The following is a 21,726-nucleotide window of genomic DNA, read 5'->3' as shown; positions in this document are numbered from 1 at the left end:
CCGTCTTAAGGCATTTTGCTGACCATGCGATGATATATAAACGCAGTGGAGTCGGCGTACATACCACGCATAATGATGGTGTGCAAGGTGAGGCAGAGATCTGAATTCCGGGAGTTATGTGGAGTAACCAGGGGAAATGCCGTACCTGGTCGGTGGCGGCGGGCGGCTGAGCCCCCCCGCGCCCAGACCCCCATCATGTGGTTGGAAAGGGGCTAGAGGGGTAGGAACACGCGCCAAATTTATCGATCCGGGTCACTCGTGCCTCAACGGCGATTACCTGCGGGCAGCGGGTGTGATTGGCGGGATATGCACTCGGGCTGGATGCCGGTGGACGCCAAGTGAGACTGCATACAAGGTTCGCCAAAACGTTTGGTCGATGCAGCCATGATATTGCGCTTAATTCTTGCTTCAATCCTCTGCACGTTGAAGGCGACCTCAGAGCGAACCAAGCGCCGGGCAGGCACAGGCGCGAAATCTGGCGCTTGCTTCCTGCCGAGCATAAAACTAACTTCGATCCGTAGATGTCTCTGTCTGGCACTAGAAGAGCTATGCTTCCCCCCGCCAAGAGTCTTCACGGAATCCGAGTGACGCACCATGCATCGCTGTAGACACTACCTAGCCTCACACAATCACACCTTCAAGCCGCATATAAAAATCCTCACTTCCGCCACAACTTCTCTTCACCAGTCCTTTCCTCCCCAATTCTAATTCCTTCCATAGTTTCCACGCTGCTCCCCGTCCACGGTCCACAGTCCACATCCAGTGAGGCAGAAGGATGCCATTGATACCGTTCCCATTATAGTGCGAGCCCAACATCCACTCTGCCCCCCGAACATGGTTAAGAGCCAGCGGAGTACGATGGTTTATCCTACATCAGTGTGTTCTCTATCATCTCCTTTGTCTTGCTTATTTCTGGACTGCTCTAGCTGCTCTGCGGCTACGCTTACTTTTGGAACTTTCAACAGTCATACCTTGTATGGCTCTGTATGGCTGTTTATATGATTTCATTCTACTTTTTTCATTGCTGCTCTAGCGGATCGCGAAAGCGAGAACGTGAAGTGGTCGCATGCCCACAACGAGAATCAAGATTCAAGAAGTCTACTTGTTAATAATATCTGCAGTCACGTACATCTAGATCCGGCAAGAACACCAAGCTACACATCGACCACCACCCCCTCCAAGCTCCTCGCCAGCGCCTCGACATCGACCTCGTCGTCTTCCATTATCTTCCTTACACTCGTCGCCCACCTCACACCGGCACGCTCCTTCATCTCGGCCTCGAGCTGTCGGCTTTTGACCGCCGCAAGCTCAAGACAGCTCTTGGGAAGCCCCGCCAGCCGCGCAACATTGAGACCGTAGCTCCGATGCGCCACGCCCTCCGCAACACGGTACAGGAAAGTGATGTCCTCGCCACCCTCGCCGGCCTCTTCGAACGCCATGTGTGTGTTTGTCACCTCGTCGGGATACATTTCCCCGAAGCGGGAGAGGAGGGGGTAGTGTGTGACGAAGAGGAGGAGGGCTTTGAGGTCTTGGACTATGTAGTCGAAGACTGCATGCGCGATGGCGACACCATCGTGCGTAGACGTTCCGCGGCCCAGCTCGTCGAGGATTATGAGGCTGCGGGGTGTAGCTTGCTTGAGGATATCGGACGTCTCGGATAACTCGACCATGAAGGTTGATTCGCCGGCCATCATGTTGTCGAATGCTCCCATCCGGGTAAAAACCGCGTCCAGCAGCCCGAGGGTGGCGGATGCGGCGGGAACGTACGAGCCGATCTGGGCCATGATCGAGATGAGGGCAATCTGTCTGACGTAGCTGGATTTACCGCCCATGTTGGGTCCGGTCACGAGCATGGCGCGCTTGCTGTTTTGGCAGAGAGTGATGTCGTTGGGGACGTATGCGTCAAGGAGGAGCTGCTCGACCATCGGGTGGCGGCCTTCTTTGACGTCGATGATAGTTTCGGATGTGAACTCGGGCTTGGAATAGCCGGGCTGGTTGGCGACTGCAGCTAGGGAGAGGATGCAGTCGAGGATGGCTAGGGATTGTACGCAGTCGCGGAGTTCTTGGTATTTGCTGGAGATTTGCTCGAGGAAACGTTTGAACGCCTTGTCGCATTCCGCCGCGAGAGACTCTTTGTGCTGATCCCGTTGGCGGATCATCTGGATGATCTGTGGCGTATGGAAACGGTGGACCTTTTGGGTGCTGCATAGTGTCAGAATCTCAATCTTAAACACAGGTAGGAGTGGTTGAGAATGACCCGCTTATCTTGACCCAGTTGGCTGGTACAGGAGCAAGAGCAACTTTCGTGTTGGGAACTTCAACGAGATACTCTACGCCAGAGACCGTGATGTAATTGAACTTTTTGCCCTTCAGGATTTTGCTGATATCCTTCTTGTGCTCCTCCAAGTCTGCTTCAACGGCCATGATTCCCTACAAAAATTAATATCTCATACCGAACCATGGAACGTCAAAACTCACCATCTTCTGCTCAACGATCTTTTCGTACTCCTCATGCTCGTCTTCATCCTTGAAGAAATCATACTTGTCGTCCTTCCCAGCCGCCTGGTGATTGAACATCCCAAGGAATTTGGCAACATCCTCTTGGATACCCGGGAGAGCAGCAACGGCCTTATTGAGGATGTCCGATTCGAATCCAACATCCTCTGGATTTTCCATCAGCGGGAAGGCAGACGCTATTCGGTTCATCGTCTGCAGAATCGAGAGCAATTCCGGACGAGTGCACTATGTTACATTAGCTCTATCGTAGTACCAGCACAGCTCTAGGAACGCCTACCTTTCCATAGTAAATCCTGATCAGTCCCTTCTCAAGATCGTACGAAACCTTCGCAAGTAGCTCCTTCAACTTATCCAGCTTTATGTTCTCTCCAAGTTTTGCCTCTTCCACAGCCTTGACTCGTTCTTCCAGCTGATGTTTATCCAGCAGCGGCCTGCCAACCCAATTCCGCAGCAGCCGACGCCCGAACTTGGTCTTCGTCCGGTCCAGAGTCCAGAACAAACTTCCTTTGGTGGTGTAATCTGTCTGGTTCCTGTAGATCTCGAGACTGGAAAGCGTGTTTCCGTTGAGGAGCATGTGCGAGCGCCCACTGAACGACTGGAAGTACTTGGTAAGGTCGAACACGTGTTCCAGGCCATAGTCTGACAGATGCTTGATCATAGCCGAGAGACATATTGTCACCAGTCCCGGCAAATCCAACACTGCATCCAGTAGTTCTGTGAAAGTACAATTAACAACCCGAGTTCGAGGGTGAGACAAGGAGGAGGGAGGGAATATACTGTTCTTTCCCGCGGCTTCGGCAGATTCAGCCACGTGTACTTTGTCGGCGTAGAATTTTGAGACATGAGTGGATGCTTCGGTTCCTGTATTCTTGTCCTTCCCCATGCGCTCTACGCGAACTCTGTCTCCAAACACGGTGGTCCTACATTCATTAGTAAGGAGAAACGTATCGAGTCCTCGAGGAAATCTTACGTGCTGCCAGCAAGATGTGATACTATCTTCTCGGTGGACTTGCTCAACTCGCCGACAATCAAGAATTCACATGGAGCGACTAGACGAACGCCTGGTATCAGAAATGCAGTAGCAGCAGCGTGGGAAATTTGGTCGTACTGTGTAGTAATCTCGTCTCAATCTCGCTTCTCATGAACCCGTCGTCAAACTCATCATATATCACCTCTCCGGTGGAAGGTTGCACGGCGACGAGGCCCACATGGACCTTCTCATCCGTGCCGTTCCCGCCACCAGGCTTCTCAGTTACGCAGAGCAAAAATCCGGTATTCGAAGCGCCGCCACTTCCTGCACCAGACGACAGATCGGCGCCCTCCAGCCCGTCAATATCGTCTACATAGGTTCCCTTGGTGTAAAGATTTGTCAACTTCCTCTCGAACGGGCCCGCCTTATTATCTCCGGCGGCCTTCAACGCCGCCGTCTCCAGCTGCCGCACAACACCGACCTTGTACCCGTTCGCCACGAGGCGCTTGACATGCACGTGCAGTCTGTGCACGGGAATACTGGCGGACGCAAACTTGTCCATATGCGCTTCCGAGGGGTGTTCATCGAACCGCATCTTTCCGGGGATGCACATGATCGACAGGTTCTGACTGGCGATCCGGGCATCCTCCCCAAAGAACCGAAACTTATACCCCACCTCGACCACCAGCACAGTGTCCATATGCTTCCGCTTGATGTCGACAACCTGTTTCTCCAGCGGCGTCAACTTCGCCGCGCCCTTCTTCCCCTTCGCAGCAGCAGCAGGCGCCTTCCCCCTGCCAAACCGTTTCGTAATAGGCCCCGGCTCGGGCTCCTGCTGCTGCTCCTCATCGTCCGCCTCCCCCTCCTCACCTTCTCCACCCACATCCTTCCTCGAAATCTCGATCCTCCCGAGCTTCTGCACAAACCTTTCCCTCAACCTCTCCTTCTCGCGTTTCCTAGCGGGGTCCTCATCGACCAGCATATCCTCAGGCTTCTGCTTCTGCGACGGATCGTAGCGGTATCGACTAGTCGTCTGCTCCGCCTGCACACTCTTCCTCACAGGTACAGACGCGGGACTCGAAGCCCTCTCTATCTTCACCCTCTTCACCGCGGGGGCCGGGACAGAGTATAGGTCATCGCCGTCATCGTCGTCGTTGTTGTTGTCGTCGCCAACCAGGGGCCTGAACTCGTCGTCCTCGTCGTCGTCATCGGCGAGCGCGCGTTTCGTCCTGCGGGACCGGACGGGAAGCCGCACGTCGCCGTCCTCGTCCTCCTCGTCGTCGTTGCTATCCTGTACCGCCGCGGACTGCTTTTTGCGCTTAGGCGCGGGCTTGGGCTTGGGCTTGGGTGCAGCCTTGGGTGCGGCCGCGGACTTGGCTTTGGGCGGTGGACTCGGCGCTCGCTTCTTTGGGACCACGGCGGGCGAGGATGGGGGACCGCCGCCGGACGGCTTCGAGAAGAAGCTCGAGATCGAGGTTTGTTTGCTGGCTTTTGCGGGCGTTTTGGTGCTCGGCATTGTGGTAGGCTGTGGTGTGGTTGCGGCGGTGTGGTGCGGGTCAATGGATCAATGCGAGGTTGTTGTGCTGAGGAGGACGCGTAAAGGTACGATAGGACAGTCTACGCGACGGGATGGGATGGGATGGCACGTGACTAACCCCCGGAGACTGGAGTGCATGAGGTCATGGATTTTGGAGAGCACTGGAAACTATGGTGACCTTTTGATCAATTTAGGATTGTACACAATAGCTATCTGCTCCATCCAGTGTCCACAGGAAGTACGATATGTATGAAGTACTCAATCCTAATACCTCACCTCGCGAAACTCCTGCAACCCCAGCGCGCCCACACCCTTCGGCCTGCGTCCCTCCTTCTCCACGCCCTTTAACCACCTGAGCAGCATCCAATACGAAGCCTGTTTCCTTCCCAAGCACCTCCTGAAAGCCCTGGCACCCAACCAGACGACCTCACTCCTTACAATATCCTTCCCCATCCCTTGCTGCCGGGTTTTCAGCATCGCCCACGCGGTCTCCAGAAGCTCCTTGACGGCCCTGACCATGAGCGTGCCCGCAACCTTCCCCCGTCCGCGCTGGAGGCTGCGGACGTAGCGGTGGAATTTCATGGCGCATTCGATCAGTGCGTGGTAGAGGTTTTTTAGCACCGTGGACACGCTGTTGAAATCCGTGTCTAGGAACATGGCGTGCGACTGGATCTTGAACGAGTCCACTACTTTCCGCAGGAGTGTGCTGCCGGGACGGCGCGAGTATTCGACGGTCAGCGTGTCGTCGATGTCTGGTACTTTTTGTTAGCACACAATACAGCAGCAGAAAGGGAGAGTTGACATACTCGCGCCGCCTCGCCGCTCCCGATCACGACGCACATCCAAAGTCTGCGTATCTATGACCGTCCCGCAGTAGGGAAACTCCCTCGTCCCGACCAATCGTGGGATCTTCTTCCCATTCACGGCGGTTTCGAAATTGACTAAGCTCTTATCTGCATTCACCATTGCACCATACTCTGGATTTCCATTGATCATGACCTTGAGAAAGCGATCAGCCTTTGTGCGGTCAAGTGTGATCAGGAGGAAGTCGTCGATGAGGCGCAGCAGGAGGCTGTCGCCATCCGCGGTGATGAAGGATAACTTCTCGCGCTCGAGATCTGCGTAGAAGAAGTTGCACAAGATGCTCGAGAGTACCGAGCCCTGCGGTATACCGGTCTTTTGCTCGTAATATTTTTTGCCAATCTGTGTGGTGATGGGGTCAGTCATAAGTGATCAGTGATGATTCGGTGCCACCTAAACCAACCCACCTTGATGATGTTCTCCGTGATATGCGTCTTGAGCAGTCTCAGAAGCGTGTGCGTCTCCCACGGCCTTCCGACAACATCGTCGACGAGGACAGTGCCGGGCTTCAAACTTGCCGCCAACTTCTTGGTGACCTCAGTGAACGACTCGATCTCGTCACTCGGTCTGGCCTGCGTAACAATCCTTTTGATCGGCTTGACCACGCCACTCTTGCCCACACCCACTTTTGCCGCCGGCGGACGAACTTCGACATACTTGTTAACCCGATACTCCTCCTCCTCCATGATTTCCTTGATCAGACGGAGCAGGCGCTCCTGCGGAATGGTATCGAAGCATGCCTGGACATCGACCTTGGCAAAGTACAGCTTCTTGTCCTGCCAGCCTTTTTCGGCAATGCGGGTTTGGAACGCTTTCATCCGCGGATACATGTCGTTCACCGAGAACATCGACGAGCCCATTTGTTCCGATTTCCGGGACTAGGAACGGCTGTCAGTTAGTGATACATATGAGCCCCGATGCGGGCCGAAGTCTCAGATATTCATAGCATGCATACATACCTTCTCGAACGCCAGAGCATTGAAGACCGGGGTCATTATGGCGTTGATGCTCGGTGTTAGGCGGGTTTGCCCATTTTTCAGCTGTGACCGCACACCTTTCTCAGCTACATACCTAGGGAAGGAAGGCGAACGTATGTGTGTAGCCACCCACAGCACAGCACGGCACTTACGACAACAGTTCCTCTCCTCCTCAGATTCATCAGCGGTCTCACACCTGCGTCCTTCGGCAGCAGGCGGAGCTGCACGAACCCCAGCGAGCGAGCCCCCAGAATCTGCGAGGCCCGATCTCCCCTCATCTCCCTGAACATGCCGGCCTTCAACCTTGCCAGGGCGGGCTCGCACAGTTTCTTCCAGACGTCGTGGCGGAAGTAGAAGATGCGGTTCCGATCGACGCCCGATTCGGTAATGTAGAAGTGGGCGCGCAATAGTGGAATCAGAAATGAGTCGAAGAGCCAATATACGAACTCTGCTAGCAGCTCCTGGCGCTTTGAGAAGTCCGTTTGGGATATCTTCTGCGCCCGATCGATGTTGGGTGGTCGGAGCCAATCAATCTCGGTCAACTGTACGGTCAATGAATATGTCAGACCACTTTTCCTTGACTAAACTACAGGTCCCACCGGGGTGGTAGAATACTGGGGGGAGGGTCCGACATGCCTTCAACCCTTGCATAACATCATGAAGAGAGAAGCTCTCGTAGCGGCGCAGCTTAATGAACCGGTCGATCATCCTGAGCAGAATCTTTCTGTTTTCGTCGGTCCCGAAAAAATCATCTGGAATCACTCGGTTGACGACCGCCTTGACGAACCCCGACACTTCTCCCGCAGACGATGCGAATTCCGTGAATCGTTCGTTGCCGCTATTTTGAAGCACCGGTATTTGATCGCCTGCAGTCGTCGATCCGGATCCTAGGATCGCCGAGGGATTCGTCTTCTTCTGCGTGCCTAAATCGCTACTATCGGGAACCTCCGCCGCCGCCGATGCATCATCCGACTGCTGCTGCTGCTGCGCATGACGGCGAAGTCGTCTATCTGGAGCATCGGGATCACACAACTTGTGAACGTAAATAAAAAATAAAAACTTAGTTTAATATTCCTCACATATGCGCGGTAGAGTGGGAACAAAACAAAATAAAAACAAAAAGTACCGTAACTCACCTTTGCCGGACAGTAGTGCATCACCAGCGCATGGTACGAACAACTTTGATGCAATCTCTGCATCTTTTCGACCAGCAGTAGAACCCCGGTAGCTCTGAGTCTGCGCGGCACCACAGAACGGGCTTTCGCTTTGTCATGGATTTCTTTTTCCCGCAGTGTGTAATCTTGAAGCGGCTGCACGGTTGTCCTTCGGTCCACCGAAGACGTGAACACATTGTGCAGGCCGTGCTGGCGTGGGAATAGGTACTTCAAGACGTCACGCGCTCCAGCGGCGTTGTGCGGGATGCGGTTGAGAACGTCTGTGACGACTCAGTATGTAGACAAACCGAATATAAAGAAAGAGGGTGAGCGAGCATAGAGTAAACATACGGATGTGTCTGAGTCCAAATCTGATGTGTCCCGTATTGTTGCACACGGGGCGGGCATAGAACATGCGGGACCTGACGAAGACGATGTTGCCATATGTTGTTCCGGGATCCTTCTTTGCTGCTGCTGCTCCTCCTCCTCCCTGGCCCTGGCCATGTGTTTTGGCGTCCGTGCCCACTGCCTCCTGCTCACCAATCTTATGAACACTACTAGTATTCCCTGTGATCTTCTTCTTCTCGTTCTTCTCGTTCTTCGTCTTCTTCGTCTTCTGCTCCTTGAGATCAACATTCGCCTCTCTCTGCTGCTGCTGCTGCTCGACCCGATCCTTGGCAGCTCTGTCAATCTCCGACGTTGGGCGTTTCACGGATGGCCCGTGTCCCTGGAATTTCCCTAGCGCCCCCACTGCTGGACCTGTAGTATCTGGGCCTGTACCTGGCCCCGCGAAGCTTTCAGCGACATCGTTCAGTGCATCGGAAATCGGCGGGCCTATTTATGTCGGTGCAGGTACGAGATGTCAGCCGAGTAATCAATATCGAGATATACTCTACATATGAAGTGCGAAAAAACATATAGACAGAGTTCAGCAGCCGAAATTGTGCTCTTTCTAGAGTAGTCTGTAGGTAGATAGGTAGTCGGATGTCCAGCTCAGGAGTGAGTGCATCAGGGAAATCATTTTCTTTTTACAACTGCCGTTGCGAACGTAATGCTTCCGTGGCCGGGCACGCCGCGACGAAAGTCCTCCGCCGGCGGGCCGCCCAATTGAAATGGGCTGGCCTCCACAGCCGGAGCGCTTTGCAAAACGTAATCGGCATATCAATCCCCCCTCCACCCCCCACCCCTCGCTCCCCCACCCATCCCTTCTCTCAAAAGCAGAGTAAAAGAAAAAAAGCGCTCACCTGACAGTTGATAATACGTCCCTCTCTCCTTCCCACCAACGGGCACAAACACGCTCGTCCCCAGCAGCAGGTGTACCATCGCAGCATCGCCAACCACTCGCAGGAGGCGCTGCCACACCCGCGATTTCAGCGTGTTGACATGGCTATTGGGATACCTATTGACGAGCGGGACCGTGAGTGCGCCGGGGAGCACGTGGTACTCGGCTCGATCATTGTCGCCAACACCCATGCCCGCGGAGTGAATCGCCGGCGTGTGGATCGCATACCCAAGTGACAGGATGTGGTTCGGCTTGCCGGGGTACACGGCGTGAAGCGACCCCTTGGGAGCGTTGATGGCCTGGCGAAATAATATGTTGAGTACGAGGTCGACGAGCTGCGATGGGGGGGCCGGATGGCAGTTAGCTCGCTCATCCACCATCTGGCATCGGGGTGGGCTAGGTGGGGGTTAAGGGCGGGTCGGGAACAGGCTTACATCCGATTGCGAGATATCGGCATTCGGCAGGCTCCTTCCCGGCTCTGCAATCTCCTCCTCCTCCTCCTCTCCATCCCCATCCCCATCCCAATCTCCCTCTCCACCACCGCCACTGTTTCCTGCCGCAGGCGGGACATCTCTCACCCCGACCACAACCCCATCCAGCAGCGCCGCCAGTTCTGCATCCACAACAGCACCAATACCTCTCAGCTCCCCTCCCCGCCGGCGGCCAGCCTTACTGGCCGCCAGGAATCTCGCAAGGTACTCCCGCAGCGTGTGTAGCTCCGCAAAGTATAGGGATAGCACTGGGTGTGAAACCGGCCCCGCCATCCCCACCGCCGCAGCACCCGCCGCAGGAGCAGGAGCAGCCCCCGCCGCAGCTGCTGCCGCAGCTACGCGGGTACGTTTGCTACGGAATTGATCTGGGTGGTGTAAGAACTGTGGGAGCTTGCGTTTGGGTGCCATGTTTCCCAGTTTGTTTGACAAGCCCAGGAACTACCTAGAACGAGAAAATTACATGAGATATGGAACACGAGAAGAAGTGCGTAGCCGAATTGTACAATAATACCAAGATCCAAGTATCCTTTGAAGTTATTGATATCTGGGTCTTGTTTTTCTGCTGGTGGTGGTGATGGTAGTGGTGGTGATTGTTGAGCGCGGATCTGCTGTGCTGTGGGTTTGGTTGGTTTGGTTGGTTGGTTGTCCGACGTCCGTAAGTAGGACAGGCAAGGCGCGGGCACTGGGAAGGTTGAGGGCTCAGGGCGACGCGATGTGATCACTGATTGTGGACATCGCGCGTTGCTCGCCCGTGAGTCGCTCGCCCGGCGGGCCGCGGCGTGCCAAAATTCCAAAAATAGGACGAACCTTCAATCCATATATACATATGTCCGATGTCGAGACTCGAAGTGATCCTTATCATGTAGAATACCGAATTGAGCTTCGAGGCCAAGTTCAAGTTCAAGCCCAAGCCCAAAGTGCGCCCGCCTGCCTCAACACACGCACTGCCCAGTGCTAATCAACTTGGAGAGTTCTCCCGTAACCCGTTATCGGGGGTAGGGGCAGGAGCGGCTGATGTCTGAAAAATGAGGAGGAGGAGGTAGAAGGGGGCGGGAGGCGGGAGGAAGGGCATTTCATGCATGTGTCTGTTTCTCCGCCCCCTCGGCCTGGCTGGCGGCGGCGGCGGTTGGTTGGCTCAGACAGAAATGCACCACCGTCATCAAAGAGAGAGAGATCTGCGGTGGCCGGTGGTCGGTGGTCGGTGGCGGTATCGTACATTCCACGGCGATTGGGGGCGGTTAACTCCTCAATGGCAGTACCAACCTCACAAATTGCGCGCGGGCGGGATTCGGTGAGGCATCCCATCCCATCACATCCCATCCCATCCATCATCATCGCCGAAGTCATGATCAGCAGCTTCAGCTTCCTTTTCTTCGCTCATTCATTTCACGCCCGCCATTCACGAGTCGCTCATGGCCAAAGCTAACGAGTTACGAGGCGTCAGGGAAGTGTTTGTTTCCTTTTCGGAATGACCCGTATGTATGCCATATGGTACTACATAAACTAGAAAAACACAACCTGAGGAGTTGCTCTCAAGAGCTCTACATAGCGATGCCTTTAAACCGAATAATAAGAAATGTGATGTAAAGATATTGGAGAGTTTACATCTTGCATGAGCCGATGTTCACGGGAGGTTGCGATCTTGAATACCTAATAGCGTCCGCGGGCGTTGGTTGAAGGTTCTCTGCGTTGACGGGTGTTGATGTGATGGCATCCGATTTTCCAACCGTCAGCCTCCAGTAGAACTCGCCGCTCGGAGGTGAGCTGATAGGTCCCATCACAACGAATTTCCGCCTCTGTTGAAGAGACCGCGACCACCATTCCCGAATAAACATCCTGCGCGGTAGGTACGGTAGAGGTCTCAGCGTGGTGGTGCTGCTTGAGGTGGCGGGGCTCCAGGCTCCTTCCCTTTGACTTTCCGAGACTTGCCGTCAGCAGCAGACAGAGCGAGCGAGCCGCACGCCAACCTCCAGCGACATCACAGGTCGCCGAAAACACAGTGACATGTGATTATACCGTACCCTTCTATAGAGCTTATTGTTAGGTAGCAGGACAAAAGATAGGCTGGGGGATCTTCCGCGTCTGACTGGCTGCTCCTAGGTACTGTAGATATGTAGATATTGGAACCGTTTACGGTGAGGCCACTTGGCGTTTCCCGAAGGCTGAAGCACGGAATCATACCCGCGAGTATGGTCCCATAGGCTGCGTCTGTCCTGGATGACATCGAATTTACGCAAAAACAGAGCTTTTTGCGTAAAGAGTTTTTCAACCTTTGTACTTCTGCAGGGTGACCATCACCAGTTATTCATGGCTCGAGTGACGCGGAACAGGCCGATTGGCGTTCGGTCTGTCTGTAAGGACGCACACTTTAGCATTTCCGACAACCGCTGTGAAGTTCTTTCTGGGGCCGCATACCAGACGACGATATCCAGCGAAGGCTCGGCAAGTTGCAACTCCAGCTCCGTCCGTGGGAGGACCCGTTCCTGCACACCCGAATATCCACCGTCTTCCACAAGAACCCTGGTTTTGCGCAAGCGGTGGGGCTTTCTGCACTTCAAAAGCCTCTCCCCATAGAGTGCATCCGTATCCCGGCCCGTATCGCTTCGTATGTACAACACCTGTTAGGTGCCAGCCCTGGATGCTTCCCCGAAACCGACGTACTCGCTGCTTCCCGGGATACTGTGAGAGACTATGACGTCATCGAGTGCGTCGAAGACAGAATCGACTGTTCTCTGAGCTTCGGACTGGCGCAGAGAATCGTGTGCTGGAACGACTTGCGGAAGTCATAGAAGGTATCTTCAGAAGCTAGCTCACGCCATCGATTTCGACATCTTCGAAGGTCTCCCTCCGCGTCGAGATAGCTGGGCAACTGCCTGTGATCGCCAATTCGAACAGTGACGGCAGCTGTACTGAGGGTGGTGGGGTTTCAATAGGCCGGACTACCGTATTCGTTTAGCTTGCTGTTGAGCTCGAGTCGTGCAACCGTCCTTGGTGTTGATGGAGGGCAATGCGAAGAGTGAAGGGCAGACGCCGGCTCGGGCAAAGGACGAGAGGAGGGGTAGGTAGGGATGGCGAGTAAATATCGAAGAGAAGGGAAGAGAAGAGAAGGGAAGAGAAGAGAAGAGGCATGGGTTTTCAACGTTGAATGCGAGCAGACAGCTCCGAGACAAATCCCAATTTATATGCTTACTCTACCTCCTCTACGAGGGGGTAGGGGGCAGAAGGGGGGCGGCCCGGGCTGGGGCGGCGTTAAGGGATCGGAAAATGGGTCCGGAGCTCCCTTCTCGGCCAGTTCCGAATGCGCACAATGACCGAGTCAATACGATCAGATGGGTCGAGTCAATACGCTCGGCATGGCGAGTTAATAAAGCCGCTGTGTCGAGCCAATAAATCCGCTGCATCGTGCGAACGCATCCGACACCTGTCCCAAATCGATCGTTTTGGTGCCCTGTCAAACACCCGCTGTGTGGCCATATGCCCCACCGGAGGCCTGATGGGCCCACAGTCGCCCCAAGAGCCCACAGACCGAAACCCACGGTGAAGTCGCTTCGCTAGCATGTACTCAGGGGAGACGGTTACACAGGCCTCTCCGTGCGATCTTCAAGTCTGCGATCCTGCGGGAACATGTCGTTCGTCTCCAGAGCCTCTCTCCGTTGCTGTCGGAAGCCATCAGCCTCGTGCATGCCTCATACCAGGCCTCCAAAGCACCGAACAATCTGCGTGCTTAGAGGTCCTACCCTTCCCCAGCTACCGGTTCCTCGGTGCATAGTTGCACCCTTCCTGCCACACACTCGCACACACACCACCATAGCTCCACTGGTTCCACTGGTTCCACCACCACCACCCCCTCCTCCCCCTCCTCCGCCTCTTCCACAGCCCACCCTCCGCACCAACCATCCTCCTCCCTTCCCCCCTTCTCGCCTGCACAGCGGCTGACAACCGCCGAGCAAGAACGAGTCGTGTGCAACCTCTCCAGCGTCGAAGGTTGTGTCCTGTCTCGTCTCGTCGCTCTGTCTAAACCTGGCACGAACCGCCCAATTAATTTAATCAATAGTTTAACTGCTTCCTGCAACTTGCCAAAAAAAACATCCCTTTCTCTCGTTTTCTCTCCCCCACTCTGCACCCCCTCGCCATCTCTTCGCCCATCTCTCCATCGCGAAGAAAGTAATCACGCTCCGCAGACGTACGGTACGCCACTCACGTTGGAGCCGACCACGCCGAAGCCATCCTCCTGCAAGCTGAACGAGCGGGCAAGCCATCAGCCACTCCAGAGATACCGCCGCTACAGAAGTGACCTAGCTCTCCGCTCCTAGTGCCGACTGGTAGTTAGTGCCCAACTCAAACCTCACTCCTCGTCCTGCTACTCCTCGCCCTCGCGCCCTCGTCCTTCTCCCATCCCATCGACAGCTCGGCACGCGAGTCCCGCACACTCTTTCCTCCGCTCCCCGACAGGTCTTGTTCCCTTCCAGATTCTCACGGAACGGACAGATTGGCTACAGGTCCGCACTCACCTGCTCGATTCCGAGCGAGACGGAACCTCCTCCCACCACCACCACCACCACCACCATCCCATATCCTCCCTCCTGCCGAGACTCGTTTATCGTTCACTTCCCTCGCTTCTGTTTTGTGCCGCTTGCATATCCCCTCCCCCCTCCCCCCCAAGCCGCCTCGCACCTGCCGACGCCCGCTTGTTTTCGATCCGCAGAGTCGACTGCAGCCATCTGCCATCAGCACACGATAGCAGTACCAGCACCACCACCTCCAGTAGTAGTCGTAGTCGAGTAGAGGAAGCTGGCGTGTTGCTCTTCCATCACCGTCTTCGCTCCCCGAAACAAAGGTATGTGTACCATCCCACACACGCCCCGTTGTTGCTTCTCACTATCTGCCTGCTTTTGCACACATTGCGTGTATGGCGTCTGACGTTGAATGTTTCTTGCCCAGATCCTCCCCCCTCTTCACCTCCGCCGTGGAAAACCAGCCTGCGATATTCACTCTGAACGCTCAATAAACCGACACCCCCGGAATCGGGTGCTGCCCTCCCCACCTTGCCCCTTGCCTTCCGGCCCCATACACTGCCAAAACAGAAGTGTAGGGCGCCGCCGCCGCATCTCTCCACGGGTGACGTGATACTCACGAACGCTGTCGCCGATTATACCCACATGTGCTGCTGCAATAATGCCCGCAGGCGCACCAGTCCCGAATGTCCCTGCTGTCCATCCCTCCAAAGAGAGCTCGCTCTCTGATGCCGTGCCCCGGACCCCACAGAAATCACCGTCTTCCTCCTCCTCGTCCTCCTCCAAACCAGACCCACCTCGTCCTGCCATAACACCACGATCCGCCGCCATCACAGCAAAAAATAACTACGTCTCGCCATATAAACAGGCTCCCAGGAGCACTACACCAACCTCACGCTCAAACACGACGACACCGGTATCGCGGGCCAACACGTCGACGGCGCCGGCGAATGTCAACCACTTCAAGGACATCGTGAGCCGCTTTAACACAACGTCCGACGAGAAGATACCTAATCCGACCAATCGCATAGCCGCTAATGTTGCTTCGGCAACTAGCTTGAAGAACAGGAAACCGCAAACATGGAAGGCAAACGGCGCTGCGGAGCTCAAGAAGGCGAGTGCAGCTGCAGCGGACAAGGGCCGGTCTGCCAGTGCCAGTGCAGCCCCCCCGTCCGTACGGTCAGCAAGGCAACCTTCCAGCAGACCGGCATCTGCAGCTGCAAAGGGGACCGGTGCGACCACTCGCTCTACTGCTACTGTCAATTCGCGTCAGACAAAAGCAGGACGAAGAATATCGACTTCATCGAGTACCGCGTCGTCTGATAATCTCTCCGCGGACAACAGATTATTGCCGCCCCTGCAGACTTCCTTTGCTTCCAGAAATACCCGAGCCAGGGGCAGGACTACCCACCGGAGAAGCAGATCTATGGAGGCCCCTTCACCATCGGCTGCGTCCATGGCCGACAACGAGAGCGACGGCGCCTCCCAGTCGGAGTCGCACCCACCTCTACACCACCGGCGAAGTCGCTCGAATCTGGAGTCAACCAGCGGCTCACCCGGCATTGAGATACAACTCGACCCTGACCTGTGGAGGGACTTCGACAAACATCCTGCGGCACAGTCAAACGCGTCGTCGGCCGGTGCCAAATCCACCACGAGAAACGTAGCGCCTCCCGCCGTTTCATCTCACGGTTCCAGACGGTCTCCGCAACCTACCACCAGAGACAAAAGCCCCAATCTGACAGCCTACATCTCGGTGCCGCCCGCCAAATCCTCGCCGACACTCCGCTCCACCCGTGGAAACCGCCTCCCACCCCCCACGAATACGATCTCGCACGCATCTCGCCAGAGGCTTCAGCCCGCGAAAGATAGCAATGCGTTCCAGCGCGGGAAAAATAAGGTGGCCGCGGCCTCGGCCGGCGAACGGAAGGAGCGGAAACGCGGTGTTCCCCCGGAGCTGGAAACTATCGACTTCGAGGCCAGGAGAGCACGCATCCAGAACGCCTTTACACTCAAGGAGAGTAATGAACAGCAGATACGACGGGCGAGATCGAATCAGAGTCTTAAGGAATCCGACGAGGAGGGCAAGAGTGACCCTAAGAAGGGCGCAACTATGGATTCGTGCATTCAGGAGGAGGATGAGGAGGAGCGGGAGGAAGAGGTACAGGAGCGGAAGATTGAGGAGGAGCAGAAGATTGAGGAGGAGCAGGTTGAGCGTCACGAACAGCTAGAGCAGCTAGAAGAGCAGCAACAAGAGGAGCAACGGCAGCAGTCGGATCTAGAGCGACAGGAGCAGCAAGAGCGAGAGGAGTGGCAGCGGCATCAGGAGCAACAGGAAGAATTGGAACGACTGGAGCGACTGGAACGACTGGAACAGCAGGAGCAACTACAGCAACTAAAGCGAGAGCAGCAGGAGCAACTGGAGCAGTTGAAGCGAGAGCAGTTGAAGCGAGAGCAACAAGAACAACTGGAGCAGCTGAAGCGCGAGCAACAGCAGCGGAAAGAACAACAGGAACGGAAAGAGCGGCTGGAGCGCGTGCAGCGTGAGCAGCGTGAGGAACAGGAGCGGCTGAAGCGTGAACGGGAGATGGAACTATTTAGGCTGGAACAACAGAAACAGCAAGAGCAGCAGCAGCAGGAAATGCAAAACGGAAAGGTAGACAGCAGCAACAACGATACGGAGCCGGAATTGGATATGATGGCCGAAGAAATCATGGCGAAAATACATCTGCCGACCGAAAGCATGATCACCACTGCTGCCGCACCCGAGACTCGGAGCTCTCGCAAAGAGCCCGTAGAGAGGGAGCTAATAATACCTGGTGCATGGGGCGCTAGCGACGACGGCGACGAAGTCGACTATCGGGCAGCGGAACGAGTGGACGAGCGAAACACCTATGTTACCGAGCCAATCGATTCTCCTGCAGGTGATCAGCAAGATGCCTGGGAGGACACTAGCGGCGAGGAAACCACCGAAGTGGAAATGACGGAAGTTGAGGCTGAAGTCGAAACCCAGGTAGCGGCGGAGACAGAGGTGGCCTCCAAGACACACGAGCCTGTCATCGAAGTAGAAGCGGATCCCACGCCCCTTAGATCGACCCGGTTCAGTCAGTTCTTTATGCCAGAGCAGTATCCCTACACCGCAAAACGCAATCGCTCGTCTCACAGTCCTTCCTTTTATTCTTCCGTCAGCAACCGCACCTCTGCAACGCCGATATCTGTTGTCATCACCCCCGACTCTCCAACTCGACCCGCTTTGTACAACATATCCAATATGTTGCGCCCGAATTCAGTTGGGTGGACTACGGATGAAGAGGGTGAGGGTGATAGCTCGCCAGAAAGGGGGACGCATGGGACTGCAACGACTTCTACCCAACAGCATTACGACACGAGGACAAGGTACAATCCTAGCTTCAACATCCCCGCAGAAGACTCCGAAACACCGACAGTTTCTCCCTTGGGTGCGACGACTTTCTCTGACGATAGACGCACTATCAACTCGTTCTATTCCCGATATGACGATCACGGAGAAGAAGTGATCAATCGCTATGTTAACGATGGAAGTCCCGCCGGAGGGTACTCGCACCGAAGTTCCTACGACAACAGCAGCAAGATCAACGAGCTTGAGGAGGACCGCCGTGATCTGCACCTCGATAACAGCGATGATTACACATCGTGCTCGGAACCACCCTCGGCACTGCCGCGAGACAGCTTGGACGACTATTCTTGCTCCGAGGAAGCTACGCCGCTCTCTGCTGTCCCCAGGCACAGTTTCCTGGAACTTCAGCTGCCCGAAGATGACGGTTGGACGACATCTTCAGACTTCAGTCCGGAGTCGGATGGCAGAGGCGAAACACCAACAACTCCCAGACAACCCATAGGAGTCGACTCCTCCTCCCTACCCCCGACCCCACCTCCGAAGGACCGGCCACCGCCTCCCCCGGAGAAGGACAAGCCCAAGAATATCTCGCCCGTACCTTCATCTATATACAGCAGTGCGCCCCCATCCCTTCACCATAGAAGTCTTGCCATGTCCGGAAACGAACCACTGGGACTGGCAATTCACTCGATTCCTGCGCACTATGACTTCCGTCCGTCGTCTGATCGCACGTCTTCATACAACTCGGAGCACTACTATGCCGGGCCCGGCCAGCGGCCAAGCATGGATAGTAGGTCTTCGATGGATCAAAGATCAAGTATGGATCAGAGACCAAGCATGGATCAGAGATCAAGCATGGATCAGAGATCAAGTATGGATCAGAGGCCAAGCATGGATCAGTACTCGCAAAACCGACCGAGCTCGGAGACCAAGTACTCGCCGCCATCAAGTTTGAGCGATTCAAGAAGGAGTTTGACCATTCAAGGGGGAGCTGCGCCTATCGTCGCGGCCGTCCCCGAGGATCCGGATCAGAAGAGACTAAGGAGGCGCCACCATCTCCTCAAGGAGATCGTCGACACGGAGAGCGCCTTCTTCAGGGATATGACAGTTGCGGTGGAGATTTATAAGGGATCCGCCAACGCTTGTTATTCCGTTACCGCCGACGATGTCAAGGTCCTCTTCGGAAATACGGATGCAGTGGTCCAGTTTAGTAAAGGCTTCTTGGAGGTACTCAAGCTTTCGGTTTCGAGCGTCTACGTCATGCGTCGGGGCCCACATGGGATCAACAGCAGCGCTGCGAGCGTTGTCAATTCCATCAACAGTGATGAACGGGAAGAGACCCTCACCGAGGAGGAGAAGGATCGCAAGACGTATGTCGGAGAAGCGTTCGCCGAGGTCATGTACATGATGGAGAAGGTATATGGCGACTACTGCAAGAACCACGATGCTGCTGCTGCCAGGCTTCAACAACTGGAGACGGTGCCCGGAATTGCCATTTGGCTGCAAGAGTGCAAGGCATGCGCCGAGGATCTCACCAACGCGTGGAACCTCGAGTCGCTGCTCATCAAGCCCGTTCAGAGGGTTCTCAAGTATCCGCTTCTGTTGTCTCAGCTTCTGGAATGCACGCATCCCAGCCATCCAGACTACCCTGCCTTGGAGATAGTATCGAAGGAGATGACGTTTGTTGCTGGACGGATCAACGAGATGAAGAAGCGCAAGGACATGGTCGAGAAGATCGTGGGACGGAAAAGAAACGAGACCGACATTAGGCATGGGATCACCAAAGGCTTTGCTCGTCGCGCGGAGAAGTTAAGGCAGTCGGTTGGACTGTCGGAAGTAGTTGTGGACGATACCTACAACAAACTCTTTGAGAACTACAACATGCATTACACCCAGGTGGAGGTTGTGCACCGCGACATCGAGATATACGCTATGGAGATTCAGGGTCACGTTGAGAACTTCATTGGGTTTGCGTTGTCATTCAGCCAGTTTGGCGCGGCGGTTGGTACACGCCATCATGTCACCGAGGCTAAGTGGAAGAGGTTCGATCACATGATGCGGGAGATTTCGACCACGTACCTGCAGGAGCATGTAAGTTTCTCCTCCTCAGCCTCGAGAATTGCACCAACTAACCGAGTGTAGAAACTTCGAGTCAAGAAGCACGCCATTGAGCCGCTCGAGACTCTCCTCAAGATGAACGAGAGCCCGCAGATAATCATGACCAAGCGGAATAACAAGGCCGTTGACTATGCTCGCTTCAAAGCGATTAAGGACCGCGGAGACACGCCGGATAAGCGGACTAAGGACCTCGCCGACGCATATGTGGCCCTCAACGAGACGTTAATCGAAGAGTTGCCGCGACTTTTCCACCTCACCAAGAAGCTAGTCGACGCCGTGCTGTTCAATTTCATCGATCTTCAGGCGCAGTGGATGAACGATTGGGCGTCGAAGATTAAGATGACATTTATGGATCTTGAGATGCCTCTTAATCTAGAAGCATTTGTGGATGCTTTTGCGACGTCTTTCACGTACAACGAAGCAATGCTCACGAAACTTAGTATCTGCAATGGTTAGCACAGGCATTTTCGGATCATTTTTGAATGAATGCTAATTTCGGACCAGGGTCATTGAACGCTATGCAATTCCCATCGGCTTCACTTAGCTCAATGCCAGCAAGTACGGTATCGCTCGACACGATAGACAAGATTACCCCATTCAAAGTGGCCAGGCCCCAGACCGCCGACGATGATGCAAACCGCGGAAGGGCTATGTCGTTGAACACGACATCTCCTACTTCTGCAGCAGCTGGTTACGATCTGTCAGAGCGCCGACATAGTGGTGGCGCCTCACTGTCGCCGCTGTCCCCGTTGTCTTCGAGCGGCCCTCCGGTGCTCCCTCTCCCGCCCCTCCTTGGCAATAATAGAATTAGAGCCAGTTCGGTGGCCGTGCCGCCGAGAGGTCCTGCCGCGGTGCCACCTGGGGGTCCACAGAGATCATACTCTTCGGCTGTCCCCGACAGCCACGCCGCGGCCCAGTCGGCGTTCTTCGAACGTCCACGCCCCCGCCCCTCTTACACCACAGGGGCACCTGCGCCTTTGACGTTGTCTACACGCCGTGCAGATGCGCCATCGCCCTCGCCTCCTCTCCCCAGCGCCGCATTCTCGTCTGCCATGCCCATGGACGACGACAGGGATAGAGAGTCGGACAATCCTCCCAGAGGACAGTCACGAGACTCGTCGAGAACCCCATCAAGGACTGATTTCAGACGGACTCTCACGATCTCGAACAACGATAAGGCGATGTTCATTGCCGCATCTCTGTACGAGTTCCACCTGCCCTCCCCGCGCCGTGAGGCCGGATTTCCGTACCTCAATTACGTCCAGGGAGAGGTTTTCGATGTGAGTTTTTCCCCGGAAAATATGTATGACGGGATGTATACTGATTGTGATGACAGATCATTGGTGTCAAGGGTGAGATCTGGCTCGCCAGAAACCAGGATGATAGACAGGGCGAAATCGGCTGGATCTGGTGCAAGCACTTCCGACGTCTGAGCGAAGAGGCCAGCTCTTAGGTGCAGCTGGTCTTCAAAGCTCTACGTTGGTGATTGGGTGATTGGTGACGTTGCCTCTTCTTTTTTTTGCTATCTTTTTTTTAAGTTCTGGCACTACATCTTCTCAGTGAGTGCAAAGGGGAGCAATATTACCGTCATATACCAGGGTCGTTTCTTTCTTTCTTTTCTTTCTTCTTTATTTATTTCTTTTCGTTTTCTATTTGTTTTTATTCGGGGTGGGTGCATCTGGACAGTTTTATCTTTTTATTTTTTATCTTTTTTCTTTTTCATCGCTCGCGCCATCATATCATATCATATCACATCATCATCGCTCTCTGGTTTTCTTATTTATCATATGTTTTGTGTTTCTGTTTTGTATTTGTTTTTGTCTTTGCTGTTTTCCAACATGGGGTGGCGTCTTGTTCGGTTTACAATACCAGTTGCTTTTTTTCCTTCTTTTTTGCTGTGCTGTGCTGTGCTATGCTGTGCTTCTGCTT

At 54.8% G+C, this 21,726-nt stretch overlaps 2 protein-coding genes across 2 annotated transcripts; one reads left to right on the top strand and one right to left on the bottom strand.

The window, feature by feature from the left end:
• Nucleotides 1–1,071: 1,071 nt before the first annotated feature.
• BZA05DRAFT_105353 (muts domain V-domain-containing protein) lies at nt 1,072–5,157 on the bottom strand. The gene is made up of 7 exons (XM_051478512.1): nt 3,626–5,157; nt 3,488–3,566; nt 3,295–3,437; nt 2,795–3,231; nt 2,479–2,742; nt 2,258–2,430; nt 1,072–2,202 (listed from the first exon to the last, which is right to left on the bottom strand). The coding sequence occupies exons 1-7, from the start codon at nt 5,001–5,003 to the stop codon at nt 1,155–1,157; spliced, it is 3,522 nt and encodes a 1,173-aa protein (XP_051343502.1). The 5' UTR covers nt 5,004–5,157; the 3' UTR covers nt 1,072–1,154.
• Nucleotides 5,158–14,793: 9,636 nt separating this feature from the next.
• Nucleotides 14,794–21,415, top strand: BZA05DRAFT_105255 (uncharacterized protein). Its single transcript, XM_051478511.1, has 4 exons — nt 14,794–19,770; nt 19,822–20,248; nt 20,302–21,077; nt 21,134–21,415. The coding sequence occupies exons 1-4, from the start codon at nt 14,965–14,967 to the stop codon at nt 21,248–21,250; spliced, it is 6,126 nt and encodes a 2,041-aa protein (XP_051343501.1). The 5' UTR covers nt 14,794–14,964; the 3' UTR covers nt 21,251–21,415.
• The last annotated feature ends 311 nt before the right edge of the window (nt 21,416–21,726 follow it).

Source organism: Tricharina praecox (genome assembly GCF_024521635.1).
Source record: "Tricharina praecox strain CBS 144465 chromosome Unknown BZA05scaffold_2, whole genome shotgun sequence".
Classification (NCBI taxonomy): Eukaryota; Fungi; Ascomycota; class Pezizomycetes; order Pezizales; family Pyronemataceae; genus Tricharina; species Tricharina praecox.
The sequence above is the reverse complement of the archived record's forward strand: the minus strand, read 5'-3'. Positions and strand labels throughout refer to the sequence as shown.

Coding starts and splice junctions, on each gene's coding strand:
- BZA05DRAFT_105353 (XM_051478512.1), bottom strand. CDS start 5,003: ATGCCGAGCACCAAAACGCCCGCAAAAGCCAGCAAACAAACCTCGATC. Junction 3,438..3,487: donor TCACATCTTGCTGGCAGCAC/GTAAGATTTCCT, acceptor TAATGAATGTAG/GACCACCGTGTTTGGAGACA. Junction 3,232..3,294: donor CGAAGCCGCGGGAAAGAACA/GTATATTCCCTC, acceptor GTACTTTCACAG/AACTACTGGATGCAGTGTTG.
- BZA05DRAFT_105255 (XM_051478511.1), top strand. CDS start 14,965: ATGCCCGCAGGCGCACCAGTCCCGAATGTCCCTGCTGTCCATCCCTCC. Junction 19,771..19,821: donor CCACGTACCTGCAGGAGCAT/GTAAGTTTCTCC, acceptor AACCGAGTGTAG/AAACTTCGAGTCAAGAAGCA. Junction 20,249..20,301: donor GAAACTTAGTATCTGCAATG/GTTAGCACAGGC, acceptor ATTTCGGACCAG/GGTCATTGAACGCTATGCAA.